The sequence below is a fragment of the Podarcis pityusensis genome (genome assembly GCF_964106645.2).
Source record: "Podarcis pityusensis genome assembly, chromosome: Z".
Taxonomy (NCBI): domain Eukaryota; kingdom Metazoa; phylum Chordata; class Lepidosauria; order Squamata; family Lacertidae; genus Podarcis; species Podarcis pityusensis.
This window is the reverse complement of record NC_138044.1, coordinates 9,489,325-9,511,517: the sequence shown is the minus strand read 5'-3', so window position 1 is coordinate 9,511,517 and position 22,193 is coordinate 9,489,325. Positions and strand designations below refer to the sequence as shown.

Sequence of the window (22,193 nt, the reverse complement as noted above, 5' to 3'; positions counted from 1 at the left end):
ATATATTCAGTAAGCCTAGTTGTAGACCTCTTCATTTTTAATTACTTTGCTATTGCATTTTAAGCTTACCTTTTCTCCAGTTTGCTCAGGGCAGTGTGCATATGTCCCCGTCCCAACTTTATTTGTTCAGTACAGACAGGGTAGGCACGCGGGTGGCGCTGTGGGTTAAACCACAGAGCCTAGGACTTGCTGATCAGAAGGTTGGCGGTTTGAATCCCCACGACGGGGTGAGCTCCCGTTGTTCGGTCCCTGCTCCTTCCAACCTAGCAGTTAGAAAGCATGAAGTGCAAGTAGATAAATAGGTACTGCTCCGGCGGGAAGGTAAATGGCGTTTCCATGTGCTGCTCTGGTTTACCAGAAGCGGCTTAGTCATGCTGGCCACATGACCCAGAAACTGTCTGCTGACAAATGCCGGCTCCCTCTACCTATAGAGCGAGATGAGCGCGCAACCCCAGAGTCGGTCACGACTGGACCTAATGGTCGGGGGTCCCTTTACCTTTACCTTACAGACAGGGTAGGGGGACATCTGTGGCCCTCTGCTTGTCATTAGGCTCCAACTCCCCACCAGCATCAGTTAGTATGGGCAATGGTGACGTGTGATGGGGGCCCACTGACATTCCCTGCCCCTGGTTTACAGGACTGCAGCCTGAAATAAGCAAACAAGGAGTGGGAAACCTTAAGTCCTCCAGGTGTGGTTGGACTCCAGTTCCTATCATCTCTTGCTAGTTGGGGCTGATGGGAATTGGAGACAAACAACATCTGGAGGACTACAGGCTCATTGCCCCTGGTTTAATGCAAAGTGGAACCTGTATATATTTGTAGCAGGGGAGGGAAACCTTGACCCTGGTGGCCAAATTGAGCCCTCCTGACTTTCCTGCCTGGGATTCAGGGCTCTTTGCAAGACACAGTCCTCACCAGCTCTGCTCCATGCCTTCCTCAAGTACTTTTGCCTGGCTGGAATGTGTGATTGAACTGTGGTAAGGCCTCTTGCTTCCTGCATGGAGAGGTTTGTGCAGGGGTGTGGCATTCTCTTTTGCTGCTTGAAGCCACTGCGTCTTCACCGTGGCCCTCAGAAGGTTCCCACCAGTGAATGTGGCCCTCAGCCTGAAAAATGTGTTCACTTCCCATTCGATTTAACTGTTTGTCCACATGGGTGCATTCAGGTTGAAAAGGGTGATTCTAGCCCTCATGTGAACGGGGAGAGCTTAGATGCGGATTCTGAAGACGAGGACTCAGATGAACTGGAAGAAGACAATGAACGTGGAACTGAGCAGCAGGCTGCCTTCCCTGCAGAGGAGAACAGAATGGCTAAGGAGGGAGTTGTCGATGGCAGCCGTGCCAGAAAGGTGATTTGAATGCTTGTTTGAGATGCTTGAGGACAACTTTTAACTTTGATCAATATAGGTGGGAGTACGTGGGTGGCGCTGTGGGTTAAACCACAGAGCCTAGGACTTGCTGATCAGAAGGTTGGCGGTTCAAATCCCCGCGACGGGGGTGAGCTCCCGTTGCTCAGTCCCTGCTCCTGCCAACCTAGCAGTTCAAAAGCACGTCAAAGTGCAAGTAGATAAATAGGTACCGCTCTGGCGGGAAGGTAAGTGGCGTTTCTGTGTGCTGCTCTGGTTCACCAGAAGTGGCTTAGTCATGCTGGCCACATGACCCGGAAGCTGTACGCTGGCTCCCTCGGCCAATAAAACGAGATGAGCGCTGCAACCCCAGAGTCGGTCACAACTGGACCTAAATAAAATATTTTGTTCATTCTTTTTTAAAAGTCCTGGATAAATTGGAGCACAGGCTCGTTATTTTTAAATACTTGTTTTAATTGCCACATTAAAAAAACAATGTTTTATTAAAGAGTTATATTAGATTTGCAAGCTGCATTTCTCACTCCCTTCCATGCCATCACTTACTCCTCTGCATAGTCACCAGTCTGATTAGCTTAAAGTCCATTCATCCTAGAGATTCACGGGGGCATAAATGACAAAAACCAATCTAATAGCCCTTAAACGTTTCCAAAACAAGTGCACATTTGTAAATCATCATTGTGGATGGCAGCTGTCCATCTTCACATTGCTTCATTTTCAAAATGTATTCTGCCCCTCAAAGAGAAAGCAAAAGTTTTCCCTGGGTGGCTTTAAAGAAATTTAAATAAAATACCAGAAGTCTGCTTCCACCTTAAAAAAGAAGCCCTTATACGGGAGGCAGTTATTCTTCTCTGAGAGTTCCCACTGCAATATGTGGGGTGGGGACATTATCTTAAAAAAAATTAAATAGAAACTTGATTCCACTCCCCACCTTTAAGAATTTCCAATTTGCATGCGAACATATGCAGATTTATTCAGCGAAAACCTGTACAATAAATTGACAAAAGGCTTCTATTAATCAGGAGGTGTTACACTGTTTATCATGTCTATTCTTATTGTAAAATTTAATAAATTGCTTTAAAAAAAAAAAAAATATTAATCAGGAGGTGAAAAGTTTATGGCAGATTTGATCTCTCTCTCTTTTTCTCCTTCTCCCCTAGCCACCTTCAGTTGGATCTTTTAAAATTTGAAGCATAAAGCAGTAAAGAGAGATGTATTGGTGATTATTGGTTCAGTTGGACCCAAATTTATTTACTCATTTATTGCATTTATGTCCCACCTTTCCACTCCAAGGAGCTAAACATGATGTACACTGTTCTCAACCTCCTTGTTTTTTATCCTCACAACATCCCTTTGAGGTAGGTTAGGCTGAGTCAGCTTCACACCTGAGTGGAGATTTCAATCCTGGCCAACCCAGATCAAATTCCAGCACTCTAGCCAATACAGCATCCCTAAGGAACATCCATTCTTAACCACTGCAACACCCAAAACGCCTATTCATTCCATGCACCACAACATCTACAATGGAGGTGAAAGGAGCAGAAGGCTCAGTGCTGATTCCTTCCCCTGGTTTTGTGAGGGTGGGGGTGGAAAATTGACACCCATATACTCACATACAATACCAAAACCAAACCAAAACAGAGCTCATAAACATTACACGTTTTTTTACTGTAGTTAACCTACTTTTAACCTAATACAGTGTTTATAAAAATAAGTTCCAAATATCGTTAAATTTGCCCATGTGTGACAGATGTGCCCAATAAGGAGCACAACTTGCTACCCGGTCCGTGGAATTCTGCAGCAGCTCTGGCCTCTGGGCTATTCTGGCTTCACTATCTAATCTCTGAAGACCAACGTACAATGCAAAAACACAGCTGCCCGCAAAATGCAATAAGGCTTATTTTGCTGATGGGAATTAAGCATCAAGACCACATCAATACTGACCTGTTGCCTAGATATAAGCTTCTGCCAGCGGGAGTGAGCCTTGAGGCTTGGTGCTTCTGTGTAGGAGTTGCTCTGGCTTCTTCCCTGGAATGGAATCTCTGCCTTGGGAGTATCTGCGGTTTGGTTTCTGGTGTAAACTACAGATAAAGGGAGGAAAACAGTTCCTCAATTAGAACTGCAGTGTAGATGATTCATGGCTGCCACATGCCACACGAGCCTAAAGGTGCATTCCAAGTTGTGTGCTGCTGCTATTATTATTATTATTATTTAATAATTTTATTACTTATGCCCCACTCATCTGGCTGGGTTGCCCCAGCCCCTCTGGGCGACATACTGCACATACATAATAAAACATCAAACGTTTAAAACTTCGCGATACAGGACTGCCTTCTAAAAATTATTTATAGTGTAGTTAATTTATCTCCTTGATATCTGGTGGGAGGGCATTCCACAGGGAGGGTGAACAAAACGAATAAAATAAATACCTAGGAACCAGAACCAGGGACCATGAGTGTGTATTTTTACATATGCACCTGAAACCTGCTTTGTGTGTGTGCAAATTTAAGGAGAACACCCAATTTAGGGTTGTAGCCAACTATGGTCTACGAAGACCCAGTGGAACTTAGTGGATCTATGTTAGTCATATGCATGAATTTCAATGAGTCTTCTCTGAGCAGGACTAAAGCACAAACACAAGCAACTTCTATTGCATTAGTCCTTCAACCAAAGCAGAACAAAGCAAGGTTGCAAAATCTAAACCAAGTAACAGAATTTACATAAACTTAAAAAAAACAACTCTGTTCACTATTTAAAAGTAGAGATTAATAAAAGTAATAATTAAGACTAATAAAATGACAACATATTCCTATTGAAACATACTAAAACACATTTTAAGAAGTAAAATACTTCACTTACGGCAGTTAGTATAAAACATAAATCCATATTAAGGTGTGTTTTTCATAATACTGGATGCAGCTGTTGGTTTGCTCCACCCAGCAAGTTGCTTCTGAGTCAAAAGTGGACAATTCTGTGCTAGGTAAAAACAAATAATCTGACCTAGCATAAGCTAGCAGCCTTGGTTCTTTAAGTGGGCGACAGCTTTTCTCATCTGATTTACTTTCTTGCTCACTTTCCTTTGGCCACCACAGATTGTCCATGGTGAGTCTGAGGATGAGCAAGACTCTGTAGACTCCGCGGAAGATGAGGAAGACGGTGACGAGTCTGACTTGGTGAGCTGTTCCTCCTGTATGCCTTCCCACCTCAGTTTATGTGTGCAGCAAGAATGATGGTGAGGAACACCCATGCAAGGCTCAGCATTCTTCCTGATAATAACATTTAAAAACAAAACAAACATTTTTTTTTTTTACCCAGTTGCTCTGCCTGCTTTTATGGGTTTCAAACAATGTTTTCACCTTCTAAACAGTTCTGTGTTACAATATAAGTTTATTGATTTCTTGTTAGGCCTCAGCAGGGGTCTGCCCTTGCTTGCCAGATGCCAAGACAAGGGCGTGGTCCAGACAGGCATGGTCGAGGCTGGAGCAAGCAGGACAGAAGCAGGGGCTTGGTCCAAACAGGGACTTTCCAGGGCCATCTTTCACGGGAGGCAAGGCAAGGCACCAGGAGTCTGCTGCTACTGTTGTTGTTGTTGCTGCTGCTGCTGTTGCTGCTGCTGCTGCTGTTGCTGCTGCTCATAGTGACCCAAATTGCGCAGATTGATGAGGGAAACCCTGTGGCAATGGCTTTTATCAGCCTCAGAGAGCCAGGATTGGCCTGTAGATGATCAGTTGATGCTTATTGCAGCCTAGGGGGTAGTTCCCTTGTACTGTGGCACTTAGACAGGTTTGTAGGAGAGCACTAGATGGCATAGCACAAGGGATTCAGGAGGTAAGGCTCTGGTTCCTGACGACCGGGTGCTTCAATTGAAGACACAAATGCACCGCATCACAGGCACTGTAGTATACCGCACCACATCCCATATATATATATGCACAATTTCCCCGTGTGCTTTTCTTTCTCGTGTTTCTAATTCTGCTTTGGCCTTTGATTCAGCCATTTTCCCTTTCTTCGCCTTCTTTGCTGGTTTCAAGCAATGGGAGCTGCACTGGAATCCCGAAGCATAAAGACTTTTGTTGGGTTTGAATACAGGGGGTCCCAGGTTTGAATGCTTGCTCTGACACAGAGCCTGTTTGGCTTGCATTGGGCAAGTTGCTGTACCTTGATAAAATCAGTAGTAAGGCATATTGGTAGATTGATTGCAAAGATGAATATTGTCCTGCTTGCCTCAAGCCATAGTTTGCAGCTATATCTGAACCAGTTAACTGGTTTGGGTATGGATGTACGTCCCCAACAAAATACTGAGAATGTACTTCTGGATAAGATTTCCACAGTGCAATTTTATGCGTGCTCCCTCAGAAGTAAATTCCACTGTATTCATTGGGGCTTACTCTTAGGAAAGTGTGCACAAGCTTGCAGCTTTGTTTTTCCAGTTAAGTTCTTCGTTTGATGTAGTGTTAATACAGGAACAAAATACATTTGCTACTCAATGTTTGTAACAGATCTGAGATCTGTCAACTGATTAAAGAATTCTTAGTAAATCAGTAAGCTGATTTTAACAATTATTAATTTGTGACCTTCTAAAAATTTATAGCCAAACTAAAAATTAATATATTACCGAAACTGTTCATGGAAAGTGATAAATACTTTACTTTTGCAGGAGAATATTAAAAATGAAGCAGCATTTGTTTCCATTAGTTGCACACAAGTTGAACTGTTAAAATGTTCTCTTGTTGAACTGGTATTGTGTTACCAGAATCTAATCCACTAGATACATACAGGCTTAACATTTCCAGTTCCGCAGTTTGAAGGATCAGACCTGAGACCAGTCTTGGCTTACTGAACAGTTTAAACAAGCCCTCCAAACCAAGATGGCAAACCACAGTTTGTTCCTGGTTTAGAGGACTCACGGAAAGCAGACTTTACAGGTTCTGGTGTAACTGTAAACTATGGTTTGATTAAATCCTTAAATTATAAATTAAGCTGAGTAAGTGATGGGAGGAGACAGCACACAAACACAGAGCTTGTTTCTTGTCCTCCTAACCACAGCTGAATGATCTCCAGGAATTTTGTTTGATCTTCCCCCCCCCCCCTTTGTGTTGAATGTGCTGATTAATTGAGTGGTGGGGTGGATTTTCATCTGGTATTAAAAGTCTTGTTGATTTTAATCAGTGAACTCCTTCAGCCTTCCTGGCTTAGTGAAATGCACAAGTATGAGGGCTCCCAGAATGCAGTTTTCAGCCACTTTGCTCCTCTCTGGACTTTTTTATTGTTGCACTTTGCTGAGCTAATCCAAGGTTTGGCTTAATATGTCTCCTGAACCTGGGACTTGTGGTTAAGCACTTGCCTCTCAAGAAAAAACTTGGCTGCAGCTCATGATTAGCAAGCCAGAGACCTTAGCCAAACCATGGCTTGGCTCAACATGACATGGGAACCTGAAAGGAGCAGAGAGGAGCAGAACCAGAGGGGTGCGGTTGAAAAGGAGATGTGCCCTGGGGAGAGTCTCAGGGGCCAGAGGAAGAGGCTTGGAGGGCCACATTCAGACCCCAGGCCTAAGATTTGCCACCCTTCATTTAAGCATCAAAAGAGGTTGTAATCAGCCCATCCCGAAATATTTCGGCTTCAGTCCTGCACAGACCTGGGCTTTCTTTTAAAAAAATCTATTCAGTGGGACTTAAGTGCATATAATTGTGCAACAGGATAACACCTTTTCCCCAGGAGTTAGCTGACAGACAGTTAAGGATTTTCTTTTTTACTCCTTTGGTTTAGCCTTGTTTTAAACGGTTATAAATGCAGATAGGATACCTCCAGATACCATATTGTCTTACATTCAATGTAACCAAAAGACTTTATAATCTGAACAAAAAAAGAGAGACATTGCACATTCTTTCGTAATTCATGAAAATATTTAATAAAAATTATTATTAAAAAAATAATAAATGTAGATATGAGATAAATGTCCTATTTGCAAATTTTTGTTCCAATGGAGCAGAGTCCTTTGCCCATGTGAAAACACCTCAAGCTTGAATTTCTCTGGAAGGGCGAGTTTTGCCTATTAGTAAGTTGAGTCAGACTGTCCAGTATTGAATCCCTGCTGTACTGATGATCAGGCTGCAGCTGTAGTCTTCCTTTTCAGTACAAAGCCCAGTCTGTGCTCATAAATATGGGCAGGGATAAGCAGAGCATAGATTAGGATCTGCTGGGAAATAGCTGGGTGATCTGCAGTACAATAACAACAAGAGGTTCTCCTCTTACATTTTAAGACATTGTTATTTCAGTGTTCTTTTTTCCTGGGTGGTAACCATCTGGCCTGTTCCTGACATGATGATCCTGGCTTCTTAAACCGTGGTTGGGAATTAATAGGTGCCTATGCACTCCCCTTTTGCTTACTGGCTTTAGTGGTGGGATCCTTGCTCAAACTTCATTTCCTCATTGCATTAAAACCAGGGATCTGTGGTTTAATGGTGGCTTACTAGGATAAAAGATCCCTTTAGGTGAATCAACATTAAACCATAGTTTTCGGTATCAAGACTTAATCGAGAAGAGCAGTTAAAAGAGACATGGATCTAAATGCTGAAGGTGATAAGAGGTAAGTGAATGACCTTCATAAACCATGGTGCAACCCAGTATGGCCTGGTTGACACCACATTCTAAACCATAGCTTTGTGCGTATGCGCTATGCACAGGCACAAATGAGCCACAGTGACTCCTGGGTTTACTCTCCTTTCCCCTCTCCTCCCACAGACATACAAGGGGAGCAGTTCAGAATTTTTTCTGCTTTTGGTTAACTGCAGTTTGTTGTGTTGTTTTGTTTGACAAATTGTGGTTAACATTTACTGTGGCTAGTTTAAAACAAGCCAGTTTCAAACCATGGTTTCTGAAGCAAGCTTTTGAAAATTAACCAATCTAATGTTAATCACAGTTCTGGGTCCCATTGTCACGGCAAGCTGGGTTTCACCAAAAGTATGTGCATCTGAATTTTCTGGAGGCCCCCTGTGACTTATTCCTGCTCATGCACATTTTGCTAAATAATGAACACATGAAGACAGATTGTCTGGATTTGTTGCTCTTTGGTTTTGCTCCTTTCTTGTGCTTTGCTGATCAGCATTTTATTTGTAATGATTATATCTATCATCTCTCTGTGATTACTTTTGATTATTGGGTGCTTTATAAAGTTCTTTTTCAGCAGAAGAGTGGGGCAAAAATATTTTTAAAGAAACAAATATGCGGCTAGAAACCAGAAGTAAAATGCTTTTATACTATGCGCCTGCCCTGAATAGTAAAGATTACATGATATAATAAAGTGCAAAATAAGTGAGGTTGGGCAAAGTTGCCTACATCACATCATATGGATCAGGCCAGTGGCCCACCTAGTCCAGCATCCTGTTCTCAAAGTGACCAGCCAGATGCCTCTGGTAAGCCCGCGCGAGCCTTACTTCTCCGGATCCATCACCATCCACTTCTCAGCCCAGGTAGATATTCTCCCAAACCACCTTGCAGTTAAAAATCTGAACAATCATAAAGTTCCAAGAGAGAGTCTTCAGGTCCCTGACAGGTGGAGCTGATCTTCTCATCAAGAAGTCCCTGGTAAGATTCCGAAGGACCTCAAGATGCCACAGAAAGCAGTTTTAGAACTTAAGAAAAGCCCTGCTAAACCAGGCCAACCAGACTTTCCCCTCCTGTGGTTTCCGGCAGCTGATGAGAAGAGGCATACTCCCTCTGACAGTGTAGGTAGAACATAGATGTCATGGCAAGTAGCCATTGGTAGCATTAGGTTTCTCTTGGCAGAGAAGTTGGATTGGCTGGATACACACAAGTTTGGCTACAAAGGAAGCAGAATACAGGAATGAGTCTGAGACTATAGTGATTTCTTTCCAAGCTTGCAGATCTCTTTGTACTACCTTGGCATGTGGTGGCAGTTCTGTGGTATTTTCATGGAAGGAGCTATATTACGCAACACAAGACGTGCCAGTCTCTGTGGCTGACCTGAAAATGGTGAAGGGAGAGGCAAGTTTAATAATAATAATAATAATAATAATAATAATAATAATTAATAATTCAGTATGAATATTGAATACAGTCAGGCCAAGGACCAGCTGAATGAAGCTCCAAGACCACCGTGTGGTCCATGGGCCACAGCTAAGGAACCCCTGATCTAGGCAAGACTCAAGAGGCTCAAGCTTTTCCTATTGCCCCTGGTGGGTAGGGGGGAGAGTAGAGGATTGTATTTCTGAAATACGTTGGGCTTTTTAAAAACTGAGGTGCTTCTGAGAGCATTGCCTCTCTCCTGTTGCCTACTAATCACAAAGAAAGGTGAAGGGCATAGCTTAGGATCAGTCAGGCCACTGCTTTCCTGAAGCAGATGCCTCCTGTGGTTTTTGCAGAGTTCGGAATCCAGCCTCAAGAAGAAGGTGATGAAGAAGAAAGGCAAGATGGAGAGTCCCTGGCTGAAACCCACCCGGAAGAGGAGGCGGAGGAGTAAAAAGAAACAAGCTGGTGCATTGGGTAACAGGATCAAATGTGTCTTATTTTCTATCCCTTCACCCCAGTAGTTTTTGTTCAGTGGAGACTGAGGCCCCAGTCATACTATACATTTAAAGTAGCATCATGCCACTTTAAGCAGCCATGGCTTCTCCCCCAAAATATTCCTTTGAACTGCAGTTTATTAAGGGCGCTGGGAGTTGTTAGGAGACTCCCTATTCCCACCGAAGAGCAGTTTTAACAATCCATTCCTTTTCCCAGGTAGCTAGGAATTGTAGCTATGTGATGGGAACAACTCTCTGCCCCCTTAACAAACTACAACTCCCGGGATTCTTTGTGGGAAGCCATGGCTGTTTAAAGTGATGTGATGTGGCTATAAATGTATAGCACAGATGGGGGCTGAGCAAGTTCTTTCCTCCTTCATTTCCTTTGCAAAGGGAGCACAAGCAGATTGGCTTAGGATAGGGGATCCAAAACTGAGACCACAGAGCCATCATGAGGAATACCACCTGACTCCTCAGTTTCCAGCCAAGATGCAAGAGTAGTAATGTTCAGAAGGAGATGAGATAAGACTCAGCCCTTCCCATTTGCCATTTCTCCCGTCCCCAAAACTTCAAAGGTGGCTTTTTAAGCAAAGTAGTTGCTGCTCTGGGACTTGCGCTTAGGAGCCAGGGGGTCTACTCTTTCATTCTTTTTAAGGAACATGGAAAACTGCCTTGTACTGAGTCAGACCAATGGTCCATCAACCTTGGTATTGTTGCCTACATAGACTGGCAGTGGCCGTACAGAATTTGATGCAGGGAGTGTTTCCCAGTCCTAACTAGACACGCCAGGGATTGAACCTGGAACCTTCTGTGTGCAAAGCAGAAGCTGTTCCACTGAGCTAAGGCTTTTGCTTCCCAAACAGTGTTGCTTTGACTTTCCTCTCCTGGGCTGAGAAGGGCAACTGGTGTGTCCGGCAAACCTTTGCTTATAGAGAAATGATTGGAAGAGGTAGTATCCTCCGTGGGTGAGGGCAATACTCTTCTCCCAAGAGGCTCAAGATCTTACAGGGCTTAGGGGAAAAGTTCTGCAGGCCCTCCCCAGTCTGTCTCTTATCCTTTCACCAATGCTTGGTAAAAACCGCTTTGGTCGTTCAGTATCTGATCGGTGACCCTCAAGTAGCTCAGAGCATTTATTCCCTCCTCATACTGGCTCTTGGACAATGACACAATTTTAGGAGAAAGAAGAGGCTTTAAAAAAAAACCCTGCAGGGTTAATGTCTGGCTCTAGGTCTCCTGACTCACTAGGCTGGCATTGTGCTTTGTTGGAGGGAGGAGGGCAAAATATTTCGGGGTGAGGAGGGGAGTGTGTGTGTGCACTTGTCTCTTGGAAGGAGCAAATAGGAAAAAGAGGCATGAACTAAATCCCTGCTAGAGGTTCTCACATTCGTTTTCATTAGCAAACCCTGCTTTGCTCATTGAGAAGCTGTACAATTGGCTCTTTTTTTTTTTTTTTTTTTTTTTTGCCTTGAGCCAGATGTCTCCTGTCCCCTTCATCTTGTTTTCTACACCATTGGGTCTCTTTTTAAGCATTGCTGAGATCTAAAGTCCTTTTGCATCAGGGTGTGTAGGGTGAGTCAAGGCAAGCCCAGGTCCTTCTCCCTTCCTCTTTCTCATCCACGTTTCTGCTGCTAATGCAGTGCAGCAGCAGACAGATGTGTCTGAAAGGGAGGACCTCTCCTCCTGGTAGCTGGCACCTTTTTTTTCCTCTCCCAAAAAACAGTGCAAGGGTGGGGTGAAATCTGCCTTATTCAGGCAGAGAGAGTAGGAAGAAGGGCTGAAAAGATCAATTGGCCCAGTTGTTGCATTTTAATTATTCTATTAGCATCTGTATTTGCTAGAGATCCATCAGCCTGTAGCCTGCATACAGTCTGCTAGAGATGAATGTGGCCTTTAAGAGAGAGAGGGAGAGAGACACACACATACATGCATAGTTCTTTTCTTTGCTATATAAATATGTGTATATTTTAAACCCAGGTTCGGAAGCCTACAAGTCTTCCTTAGACAGTGGAGAAGGAACTGGGGTGGAGAATAACATGGAGTACATGGAAGTCTCTCTGGATTCCTTGGATCTCCGAGTGAAGGGAATTCTATCTTCGCAATCAGAAGGTGAGTGTCAGTGTTCTAAATATGGCCATGTACCATTTTGGTTCTTTGTTTCCTTGGATTTCATTTCTCTGTATTAAGATGATGCCCCCTGGTGGCTGCCAATATTGAGAATGAGAAGAGGCCAAAAAGGCATATCAATGGATCAAATGGAGAGTGAGACTAGAGCAAAGGAGAGCAGCTAGTAGATCACCTTTGACCCAGCAGTGTGTGTGTGTATTTGTGTGGATACTGCAGGAAATAACGCTGATGGGAATATCCTGGGGAGCGTTAAAGCTTTAGAACACTTCTGGGTGCAGTTGTGATCTAAGACAATTTGACTAATCCCTGTGGCTTTGTCCCCTTGGTCGTGTCTTCATTTTTTGCTTTCTATTTTCCCCTTGCCAAGAAAAGAAAAAGAGTTGTTCTCCCCTTCCAGTTTCCTCCAGTGCTGCTCCCTGTTCTCAGGCAAGAGGCATGTGACAAAATTCCAGAAGGGCTCCTTCAGAGAAGTGGAAGGTGGCACACAGCTGAGGCATGCCAGAGGACCGCTTTGTAGAGCAGATGGGAGATTCCTGGCAGTCTGGCTGGGGCGTCACTGAGCCACTGCTCAAGGCAGTCTGGCAATGCAGCCTTTTCATCTGGGCAGGAGCTGTGCCCTTCCCGCATAGTATTGGCTGGGTGCCACCTTTTGCATTTAAGAAGGTCCGTGGCTCTGTGATGCAGCACCTGCTTCTGGACCAGTGGGCTGGCTCTGTAGGAAGCAGTTTCCTATGTTCCAGAGGGCAGGACCTGGGTCAACAGGCTCAAATTACAAGTTCACAGCTCCAGTAGATAGGAATGCACTTGCTTGTGTCTCACAAAAAGGCCGCAGTGCAGTGCCGCAGTAGAGCATCTGTTTTGCATGCCAAAGGTCCTGGATTCACTTCCCAGCAGGGCTAGGAAGCAGCCCATCTGAATTCCTGGTGAGCTGCTGTCAGTCAGTGTAGACAAAAACAAGATGGACTGGGTCAATCTTACTGGGTTTGTTTGGAGAAGTACAATGATAGTGCAGACCATGCAAGAAGGTTCCCAGTTCAATCCCCAGTACCTCCAGGTTGGGCAGGAAGAGAACCCTGTCTGAAATCCTGGAGAGCTGCTGCCAGTCAGTGTAAACAAGAGGTGGACCCAGGAGTCTGACTTGTTTATAAGGCAGCTTCCTATGTTCATAAGAACTTACGGATGGGTGCAGAATTCCATTTGGACCTTCACCCTTATGTTTCCCATGTTCTTTTGTTGATGATGGTGCTTGTTTGTAACCTGTTCACCCAGTTAGGCTGCCGTAGGCTGAGCAGACTCTTAACGATGCATGCTCCACAATGCTTTTATGCTTAAGAAAAGCAATTCAGAAAAATCTGCCCTCTCCTCTCCTCCCTCCTCCTTCTTCCTGCGGTTGTTACCTCTGGAGAGGAGCTTGATGAGACAAATAACATTGATTTCAAGAGGGGTGCTTGCGCCAACACTACGACCAGTACATTGATTTCAAGTGGCAGCTGTTGAAAACCTGATGCAGGAAATGATGGACCGGTTTAACAATTCATTTTTTTAATGGCCTCTGTATCATCCAATTGCAAACATAAAGAGTCCTCAAAAACAAATCTAGTTTTGAGCATTGTTCGGATTAGAAAAAAACAAAATAAAATAAAAGGGGAAAGAAAGGCTGTATAAGAATGTTAGAAATAGTCTTGCTGGAGTGGGCTAAAGGGCCAGCATCCTGTTGTCTCACTGGCCAACCTGATGCCTGGGAAACCCATAAGCAGGACCTGAGTTATCTCATGCTGGCACTGGAAACTCCGCATGGCTCTAGGCATTCTGCAGAGCATGAGACTGACTCACCAGGCCTATTTTTATAGTGTAGGTGTGTTGCCTGCAGGGAAGGCTGTAGCTCAGTGAATCATAGCTCATCTGCTTTGCATGCAGGAAGGCCCAGGTCAAATCCCCAGCATCCTCAGCACTGGGAACATTGGTTGTCTGAAACCCTGGAGATCTGCTGTCAATCAGTATAGACTGAGCTATATGCACCAATGGTTCTGTCTTGTTATAAGGCCACTGCATAATATAATGCAACTTCTAATGTTCTTCCTGAGCCAGCAAGCAGGACCTGGTTTTTGCTCCCTTGACAACTGGTATGCAGGGGCATACCGCCTATGATAATGAGTGTAGTATGCAGGTATCATGATTGTCAAGGGCCTTGACAAGCCTTATGCTTCATGTGTTTTTCCAACTTCCCTTTTAAGCCGTCGAAGCGGGTGGCCATCACTGCGTCTTGCAGGAAATTCAGTTCAATGGTGAATAGTGAAGGAGAATAGCTTTCCCCCCCGGGTTGCTTCAGGTATCCGTACTTTGATTGAAATAGGCTAGAGTTTGGAAGACTGTAGAGACTTAAGTGGAACCATAGAATTTTGGTATTGGAGGGGATCCCAAGGGTCATCTGGTCCAGCCCCCTGCAGTGCCAGAATATCAACTAATGCATACATAACAGATGACCATCTAATCTCTGCTTAAAAGCCTCAATCAAAGGAAGAGTCCAGCACCTTCTGAGGGAATCCATTCCCCTGTTGAACAGCTCTTGCCATCAGAAAGTTCTTCCTGATATTTAGTCACAATCTCCTTTCCGTAGCATGATACCATTTGTTTGGGTCCTACCCAAACTTGATTTTTTTCTTTCTTAGGGAGCTTATACACCTAATCCAAAAGAAGTGAGTATGAATACACACTGAAGGAGGCAGATTATGTACACCCATACATCTGTGTAGGTCAGAGCTGCTGTGCTAGGCTCTCCACAGGTGGGCCGCTGTTGTTTATCACAAGGGAGAGACTGCAAGAAGGTTGGTGTTGTGCTGGTTCACCAATAAAAGCTCCAGATTGTCTCTGCGTGGTGCATTTGCACTGCACTGTCCCCTTCTTTTCCTTCACTTAGTTTTGTATATCCTTTCCATCCTGTAGGTCTGGGAAGGACTGCCAGCCTGCCAATGTGAAGATGCAGGCTGCAAGAATGGCAAAGCGCTTGGGGTGTCTTGCCTATATGGGGCCTTCAGAATGTCAGACATTCTTACACAGCCTTGACCAGGCTTCCTCAACCTCAGTCCTCCAGATGTTTTTGGCCTACAATTCCCATGATCCCTAGCTAGCAGGACCAGTGGTCAGGGATGATGGGAATTGTAGTCCCAAAACATCTGGAGGGCCGAGTTTGGGGAAGCCTGGCTTTGACCAAAAAAATAATAATATAAAAATGAAGTTGCCAGCTAGTGACTGTTTACAGCCTGTGTTACCATTGTGCTGTGTTTTCCCTCCCTTCTCAGTCTCCTTATGTGGATTGCAGGAGAGTTGGGTGGTTTACTTACTCTGTGTGTGTGTGTGTTGCTTTTTCCTGCAGGTCTTTCCAATGGCCCTGAAGCAGTGGAAACAGACAGCCTTCAGGAAGCGCCTCTCTGTAGCTGCCGAATGGAAACTCCCAAAAGCCGGGAGATCACCACACTAGCCAATAACCAGTGCATGGCAACCGAGAGTGTGGACAAGGAGGTGGCGTCACCCTTCTCTTTTTCTGTTGATCATTGTAGTTGGCACTTGGCACCCTCCATTGGAGCGTCATCTCTGCTTGGCAAGGGACCTGGTTGGCATGTCCTATAAAGGCACATGCTAATCTCCTCCCCTTCCTCAAAATAACTGGTGCTTGCTACACACAGACTTGAAAACAGTCCATACATGGGGCTTCTTCCTTGCTCAGGTTCTGAAGTGTGCAAGGACCAAGGTGGGTGGGATCCCAGGCAGAGAGGGCATTGAAATCTGGTTCCAGTGAGTGGGGCTTGGCGTAGGATGTGGAAGAGAGGTAACTATTATTGGGGATGGAAGCAGTCCATAATATCCAAAGATAAGCCCTGCCAGAGCTGGCCAAAGTGCCTTCTAGTCCAGCATCCTGTTCTGGCCAACCAGATGCCCCAGATGGAAAGCCTTGCAAGCAGGACCTGAGTACAACAGCACTCTCCCCATCTGCAGTCCCCAGTAAGCTATTCAGAGGCACCTTCAGCAGTGCAGGTATTAGGGAGAGAGAAATCTGCCTTATATGACCAGATCATTGATCCATTTAGCTGAGTATTGTCTACACCAGGCATAGGCAAACTCGGCCCTCCAGATGTTTTGGGACTACAACTCCCATCATCCCTGACCATTGGTCCTGTTAGCTAGGGATGATGGGAGTTGTAGTCCCAAAACATCTGGAGGGCTGAGTTTGCCTATGCCTGGTCTACACTGACTACCAGCGGCTTTCCGGGGTTCAGGCAGGGAATCATTCCCAGGCCTACCTGGAGATGTCAGATTGAACCCGGGACCTTTTGCATAGAAAGCGTTGGTCTTCCACTGACCTCCCCCGAGTCATTGACCTTACTAGCTTGTTGAGAACAGAAACTTCCTGCACAGAGGTAGCTAATGCTTTAGCTCACTCTTAAGAGCATGAGACACGCCTCTTTGCTGGAATTTGCTGTTTTATTTTGCCTAATAATAATAATAATGCCTCCCATGTTTTGTGCATGGGTGCATAACCAAAACACAACAAATTAAGTTGGGGTGGAATGTGGATGCCTTGGTTTCTTCTGAATTGTGCAGCCCATGAAGTACGTCAATACACTTTTCACAAAGTTCCGGATGGAATAATTGTGGTTTGCACAGGGATTGTCTCCCCAACCCCCAGATCTTGCATATGTCTTCTGCATGCGTTTCCTACCTCTCCTCCCCATTCTTTCCCTTTCTAGTGCTGTATCTGATGAGCTCCCCTCCATTTAGCCCGCTGCCACTGGCTGTTCTGTAGCCCAGTAAAGTTCTCTGATGCTGTTGCAGACTGCATTCCAGCAGCCGCCACCCCGTAGTTTCTCAATTAGCCACCGCTGGGGGAGCCAAGATCTAATGAGTGCCTGTGGTCAGGAGATAACTGGCAGATTCTTCTCCTGCTACTACGGCTTGGATGGCATCTCTTCAGGACTGATAAACAGGGCCAAAGAGTCAGGCTGGGTGCTTTCTCAGATTGGTGGCATCTGTGTTTGGGAAGAAGGGTGGCTGTGTTCTACCTCTACTGCTAGAGAGAGGGTGCCTCTGAATGCCAGTTGCTAGGGAGAGAGTGTTGTTGTTCTGAGGTCCTTTTGGGGGGGCTTCCTATAGGCATCCAGTTTTCCATTGTAAAAACAGGACAGTGGGCTACATGGATCTTTCTTTTCTTAACAGCCTTAAGGAGTTCCAGTTCTAATCCGTGATGGATGAAGTCCAGATTCTAATGGCTTTTGTATACTTAGGAGGAGTGAAGAATAAAGGATTATTACGTTCTTAGGAATGCAAGTTACATCTTTTCCTCTCCCCCCCACCCCCCATATTTTATTAGCCATAACTTCCCACCTTAAAATAGGGTGTTTCCAGGGGGCACGATATGTTCAAACAGAGTGAACAGGAAAACACAGAGGGTTTTTGGAAGCCCAAGTGCAGGTGCCCTTCTTATACAGTTTCAGGCATATTTATGTTCAGGAAGGAAGTGCTAGGGCTGGTTCATGTGTGCACAGTCATCACTTGATGACTGCAACAGGTACAAGAGAAAACTGCTCTTAAGGGAAGGGCTGCGATTCAGTGGTAGGGCATCTGCTTTGCCTACAGGGTCTGATCCCAGGTATGGGGCCCCAGGTATGAGACCCCTGCCTAGATCCCAGGTATGGGATCCCAGGTATGAGACCCCTGCCTAGATCCCAGGTATCGGATCCCAGGTATGAGACCCCTGCCTAGAACCCTGAAGAGCTGCTGTAGGCAGTAGATGAGTGAATGCTCTGGCTCTGTATGAAGAAACATCCTGTGTTCCAGAGGGTAGGACCAGGCATCTCCAGGTAGGACTATGAGAGATTCCTGTCTGAAACCCTGGAGAGCAGTTACTGGCCAGCATAGTCTTGAGTCTACATAAGCTTCTTGTGTTCCTGACATCAAGTGATGACTTGCATGAGCGATTAGGCTATAACAGACTGTTTTGAACTCACATGTTCAGGTGCCAGACATCAAATGTAGAGAAATGAAGTGATGTGCAGTATACAGTCCTGATCGCCTCAACTCAAAAGAAGATACTGTAGAGTTGGGAAATGTTCAGGAAAGGGCAACCAAAGTGATCAAGGGAATGGAGTGAAAAGGGACTTTTTAATTTTGATTAAAGGCGAGTAAGAGGTGACATGATGGAAGCCATCTCACCCCACCTGAAATCCGCCCTCATCAATTAGGAATAAGGCAGCTACATCCGTCACCACTGCACTCACTCACAGAGAGAAGCTCTTTGCTCCTTTCCCTTGTTTAGAATGGGAGGGAGGATGTGTTCCTAGACTTGGCCCCCAGTGAAATGTGGGCGTGTTTAACAGGATGTTCAATTCAGGAAAGGCAGGGCCAATGCGAACAGGAACTGAATAGAAAGAGCAAATGGGGGAGATAAACGGTGAGGCCTTTTGCAGGTGCCATAAGGAGGTACTGGCAGACACACTTGTGCCTGCAGGTGCTGCTTGGGCAAGTCTTGGTGCAACGCACCTCTTCTTTAAACTGGAGTGAGCAAGAAGTGGAAGACGTTGCTCCCACGTGGCTTGCCTTTGGTGATTCTGGAACTGTGTTTAGTCCTCGTCCTACAGCCATGTGCCAAAGAGAGTAAAGTGGAACATTTCTCATGCTGATATGAAGTATTAAGCTGCTTGGTGTGCATGTCTTTGAAATGGGGGCTTTCAGTTCAGTCAGTTCAGTGTGTGAACTCTCAATGCACAAGCACAGCACAGCATAGCAGAGAAGAAGAGTTTGTCCCCCCCTCTCTCTGGTGCACTCTCCAAGAATGATGTCTTTTCCTCCTCCAGCTAAGCCGTTGCACAAGCCAGGTGCTGAAATATGAGCTGATGCGCCCTTCTAACAAAGTCCAGTTCTTGGTACTTTGTGAGGACCACAGAGGGAGGATGGTGAAGCATCAGTGCTGCCCAGGTTGTGGCTTCTTTTGCACTGCGGTAAGTTTCTCTTTTGGGCCGGAGGGTGGGTGGGCCAGGGGTGTTTGTGCTGGGCTGGCAGGAGAAGAATGACAGTGGCCTTTGTAGGAAAGGTCACTTTGCTCCCCACTTTTGTTGCATTCTTTAAAGAGGACAAAAAGAATTATTGAAATGCAGGCAAGGTAAAAAGCTATGTGGCAGTTGTGGGGAGCCTGTGAACCTCCAGGTTCTGCTGGATTACCACTTCCACCAGCCCCAGCCAGCATGGCCAGTGGCCAGGCATGATGGGAGCTGAAGTCCAATGGTGTGTGGAAGGTCACAGGCTCCCCATTCCTTCTCTGTGGTATGGGTTTGCAAACTCTGTTGTAGGAACGTAGGACTCAGTCAAATCAAGAGCCAGTCTAGCTCAGTATTGCCTACAGCAGGGATAGCCATTATGGTGCATCACAGATACTGTTGGACTACAACTCCGATTGTCACTGAGCATTGCCTGTGCTGACTGGGACTGATGGGAGTTGTAGTTTAGCAACATCTGGAGGTTACTACATGCTGCTTTTGATCTGGCAGTGTCTTTCCAGGATTTCATATTATGTATGAGCAAGTTTTCTTAAAACACAGGTTCAAAACCTCCCCTAGTTGTAGGAGATTGTTGCACTCTGAGGTTGCAGCATTCTTTAATGTGGTGGGGTTGGGGTGGCAGGAGGGGCACACACTAATGCAGGTTTGGAGAACCTGTTGCTGGACTGCAGCTCTCATCATCCCTGACCATTGACCATACTGGCTGGAAGTCCAGTAGCATCTGGAAGTCTAGACCTTACCTATCCTTGACCTTTGAGTGATGGAGGGCTGTCCCTCAACTCACTGTAGGACTAGAAGCAGAGCATGAGAAGCCACCTGTTTGGAAATGGTCTAAATCTTTAGATATCCTGCATCCACAGGGAGATTTGACTAGAAGCCCTGCCCCTGTTGTATCATATGACTCTTTTTTAGCTTTCAATCTGGTAGTCCTACAACCCACACAATATTTCTGTCTGGCTCCGGGTGAATTTTTCACCATTGCTGTAAGAGATGCAGGAAGCTGTGGGCCAACCACTCTCATCATCCCTGTTAATTGGCCATGCTGGCTGGGGTTGGTTGGAGTTCCTCCAGCAATGCCTGGAGTACATTTCCTGCCCTATTGAAATCAAAGGGTGGCATCTAGCGATACTTGTCAATTCATCGAAAATAATGAACCTGTGTTACTCACGCCAATAAATGTCAGTGTATCAGCTCTGAGTAGGACTTGCCATTGGATGAAAGCCAAAACTTTTGTGTAGGATAGAGGCTTTGATTTGTGGCACTGACCACTTCATGACAATGAATAGGGTATCTAGTTGTCTCTGTTGCAGGGATAGGAAACTTGTGCCCCTCTGTATATTGTTAAGAGACTCTAGCTCCCACCATCCCTGACTATTGGTCAAGGTGACTATGGCCCATGGGTGTTGGGAGTCCAGCGACACCTGGAGGGCACCAGGTTCCCCATCCCTGCTCTTACGAGGCAGCTCCCTCAGAAGGGAATAACTCTTCTAAGTAGACCTGTTAGCCACTGTGGGAACTGAACTTGATGGGTCTTTAGCCTGATCCAGCTGGGCCCTTCTTACATTCTACCTCCGCTATTGCAGGCACTATGGCTCGGGAGGCCAAGTAGGGAGTGCTGTTGCGCTCGGGTCTTGCTTGCTGGCTTCCCATTGGGGCATCTGGTTGGCCACTGTGAGAACAGGATGCTGGACCCAGGTGAGCCTTTGGTTTGATCCAGCAGGGCTCTTCTTAAGGTCTTCTGTAAAAACTGCAACCAAAGGACGATACTTTCCAGCAGGTAGAGGTTGAAAAACCTCAGCCCAAAGGTGAAGCACCACTTGGAGATGTGTAACTCACGGACATTCCTTCTTTGCATTGTGTCTCTTTTCTTTAACCAGGGCACTTTCATGGAGTGCCAGCCAGAAAGCAGCGTCTCCCACCGGTTCCACAGGGATTGTGCCTCCCAGGTCAAAGGCACGAGCTACTGCCCACACTGTGGGGAAGAGGCCTCAAAGGCCAAAGAAGTGACTATAGCAAAGGCGGACACAACCTCCACGCTTCCGCTGAGCTACGAGCTGAAGAAACCTGGGACTTCTGAGGGGAGGGCAGACACGACAACCGGAAGGTGAGTCCAGAGGGTGGTGGTGCTGAGCCTGTGTTGGGGCCGACTGCCCACCTCCCCAGCTATGCTCAGCATTGTTGTTCCTTTCTGTTCATTTTCACTCTTTCAAGAATGAGAGGGGTAGGGGGGTCTCAGGTCCAGGGCAAAATGTTCCGTGGTACCTGCTGCACGACACACGTCCTCACCAGCCCTACTGTACACCCTCCTTGAGTGTTTCTTCCCTTGCTGGAATGTGTGCTTGAGCTCTGTTCGAATGGAAGACAGAGAGGAGTGTTTTTGTGTGTGTGTGTTTTATGGTGAGGTTGCATAGAAGCAAGCTGACTGTGCGAAGCTAACAATGTGCACTTTTTGCCCCGACCGATTTTGCCTCTGGCCCTGCTGGCAAATGGCCCCTGGAAGGTTACCCAGGTAGGAATGTGGCCCTTTGGGGTGAAGAAGGTTCCTCACCCCAGGTCTGCTTTGTGAAGTGCCACCCTGTTTGGTATGCTTTGCCTTGCTGCTCACCGCCAAGGCTGCAACAGCTGGCAGCCGTCCACAGAATCCACTTGCAAAGCTGTGACCTCAAATGCCATCCTCTCTCTGGCCATTAAGTCTCCCGTAGGATGCGCTATGCACTTGGCTCTCTTGGAATGCAACACTTCATCCTGTAGGAAAGTGGGTTGCATGTTATAAACTCATTATAAACTCAAGCTTGGCAAGTCACAGGAAGAAGACCTATGTGCTTCTGCCTCACATGTTAACTTTCTGCTGTGAGAGTTATTGTTTTTTAATAGTGAGGGATGGATCTAGGTAAGCTGCTTCTCCTACCTGCAGCCTGAAGGGAAGCAATCCAGTGAGGATTGTACTGTCTGTGTTCTCTGCCTTTCTGCTAAAAAGAGATGGACCACACAGTAAATGGAGAGAAGGATTTTAGGTGGAGTGGTTACAAAACAATGGTGTGATGCTACTGAGTATTTGCAAACTATTTGCCTTTAAAGCCTACATCTTTTTCCTGGCTTGATGCAAAATGCGAGAGTGTTACTAATGGTTTGTGAAG

General features: G+C 45.8%; 1 protein-coding gene across 14 annotated transcripts in view; it reads left to right on the top strand.

The window, feature by feature from the left end:
- Positions 1 to 22,193, top strand: part of EHMT1 (euchromatic histone lysine methyltransferase 1) — a 139,670-nt gene that overhangs the window by 80,518 nt on the left and 36,959 nt on the right. For 12 of the 14 annotated variants that reach the window (XM_080990809.1, XM_080990802.1, XM_080990811.1 and 9 more), the window contains 8 exons: positions 1,164 to 1,346; positions 4,454 to 4,534; positions 4,767 to 4,913; positions 9,743 to 9,863; positions 11,858 to 11,989; positions 15,381 to 15,526; positions 18,856 to 18,999; positions 20,934 to 21,160. In XM_080990809.1, the coding sequence (XP_080846935.1) occupies positions 1,164 to 1,346; positions 4,454 to 4,534; positions 4,767 to 4,913; positions 9,743 to 9,863; positions 11,858 to 11,989; positions 15,381 to 15,526; positions 18,856 to 18,999; positions 20,934 to 21,160 (1,181 nt within the window). The remainder of the gene's footprint in view (positions 1 to 1,163; positions 1,347 to 4,453; positions 4,535 to 4,766; positions 4,914 to 9,742; positions 9,864 to 11,857; positions 11,990 to 15,380; positions 15,527 to 18,855; positions 19,000 to 20,933; positions 21,161 to 22,193) is intronic. The other 2 variants (XM_080990805.1, XM_080990803.1) reach the window with 2 other exon arrangements.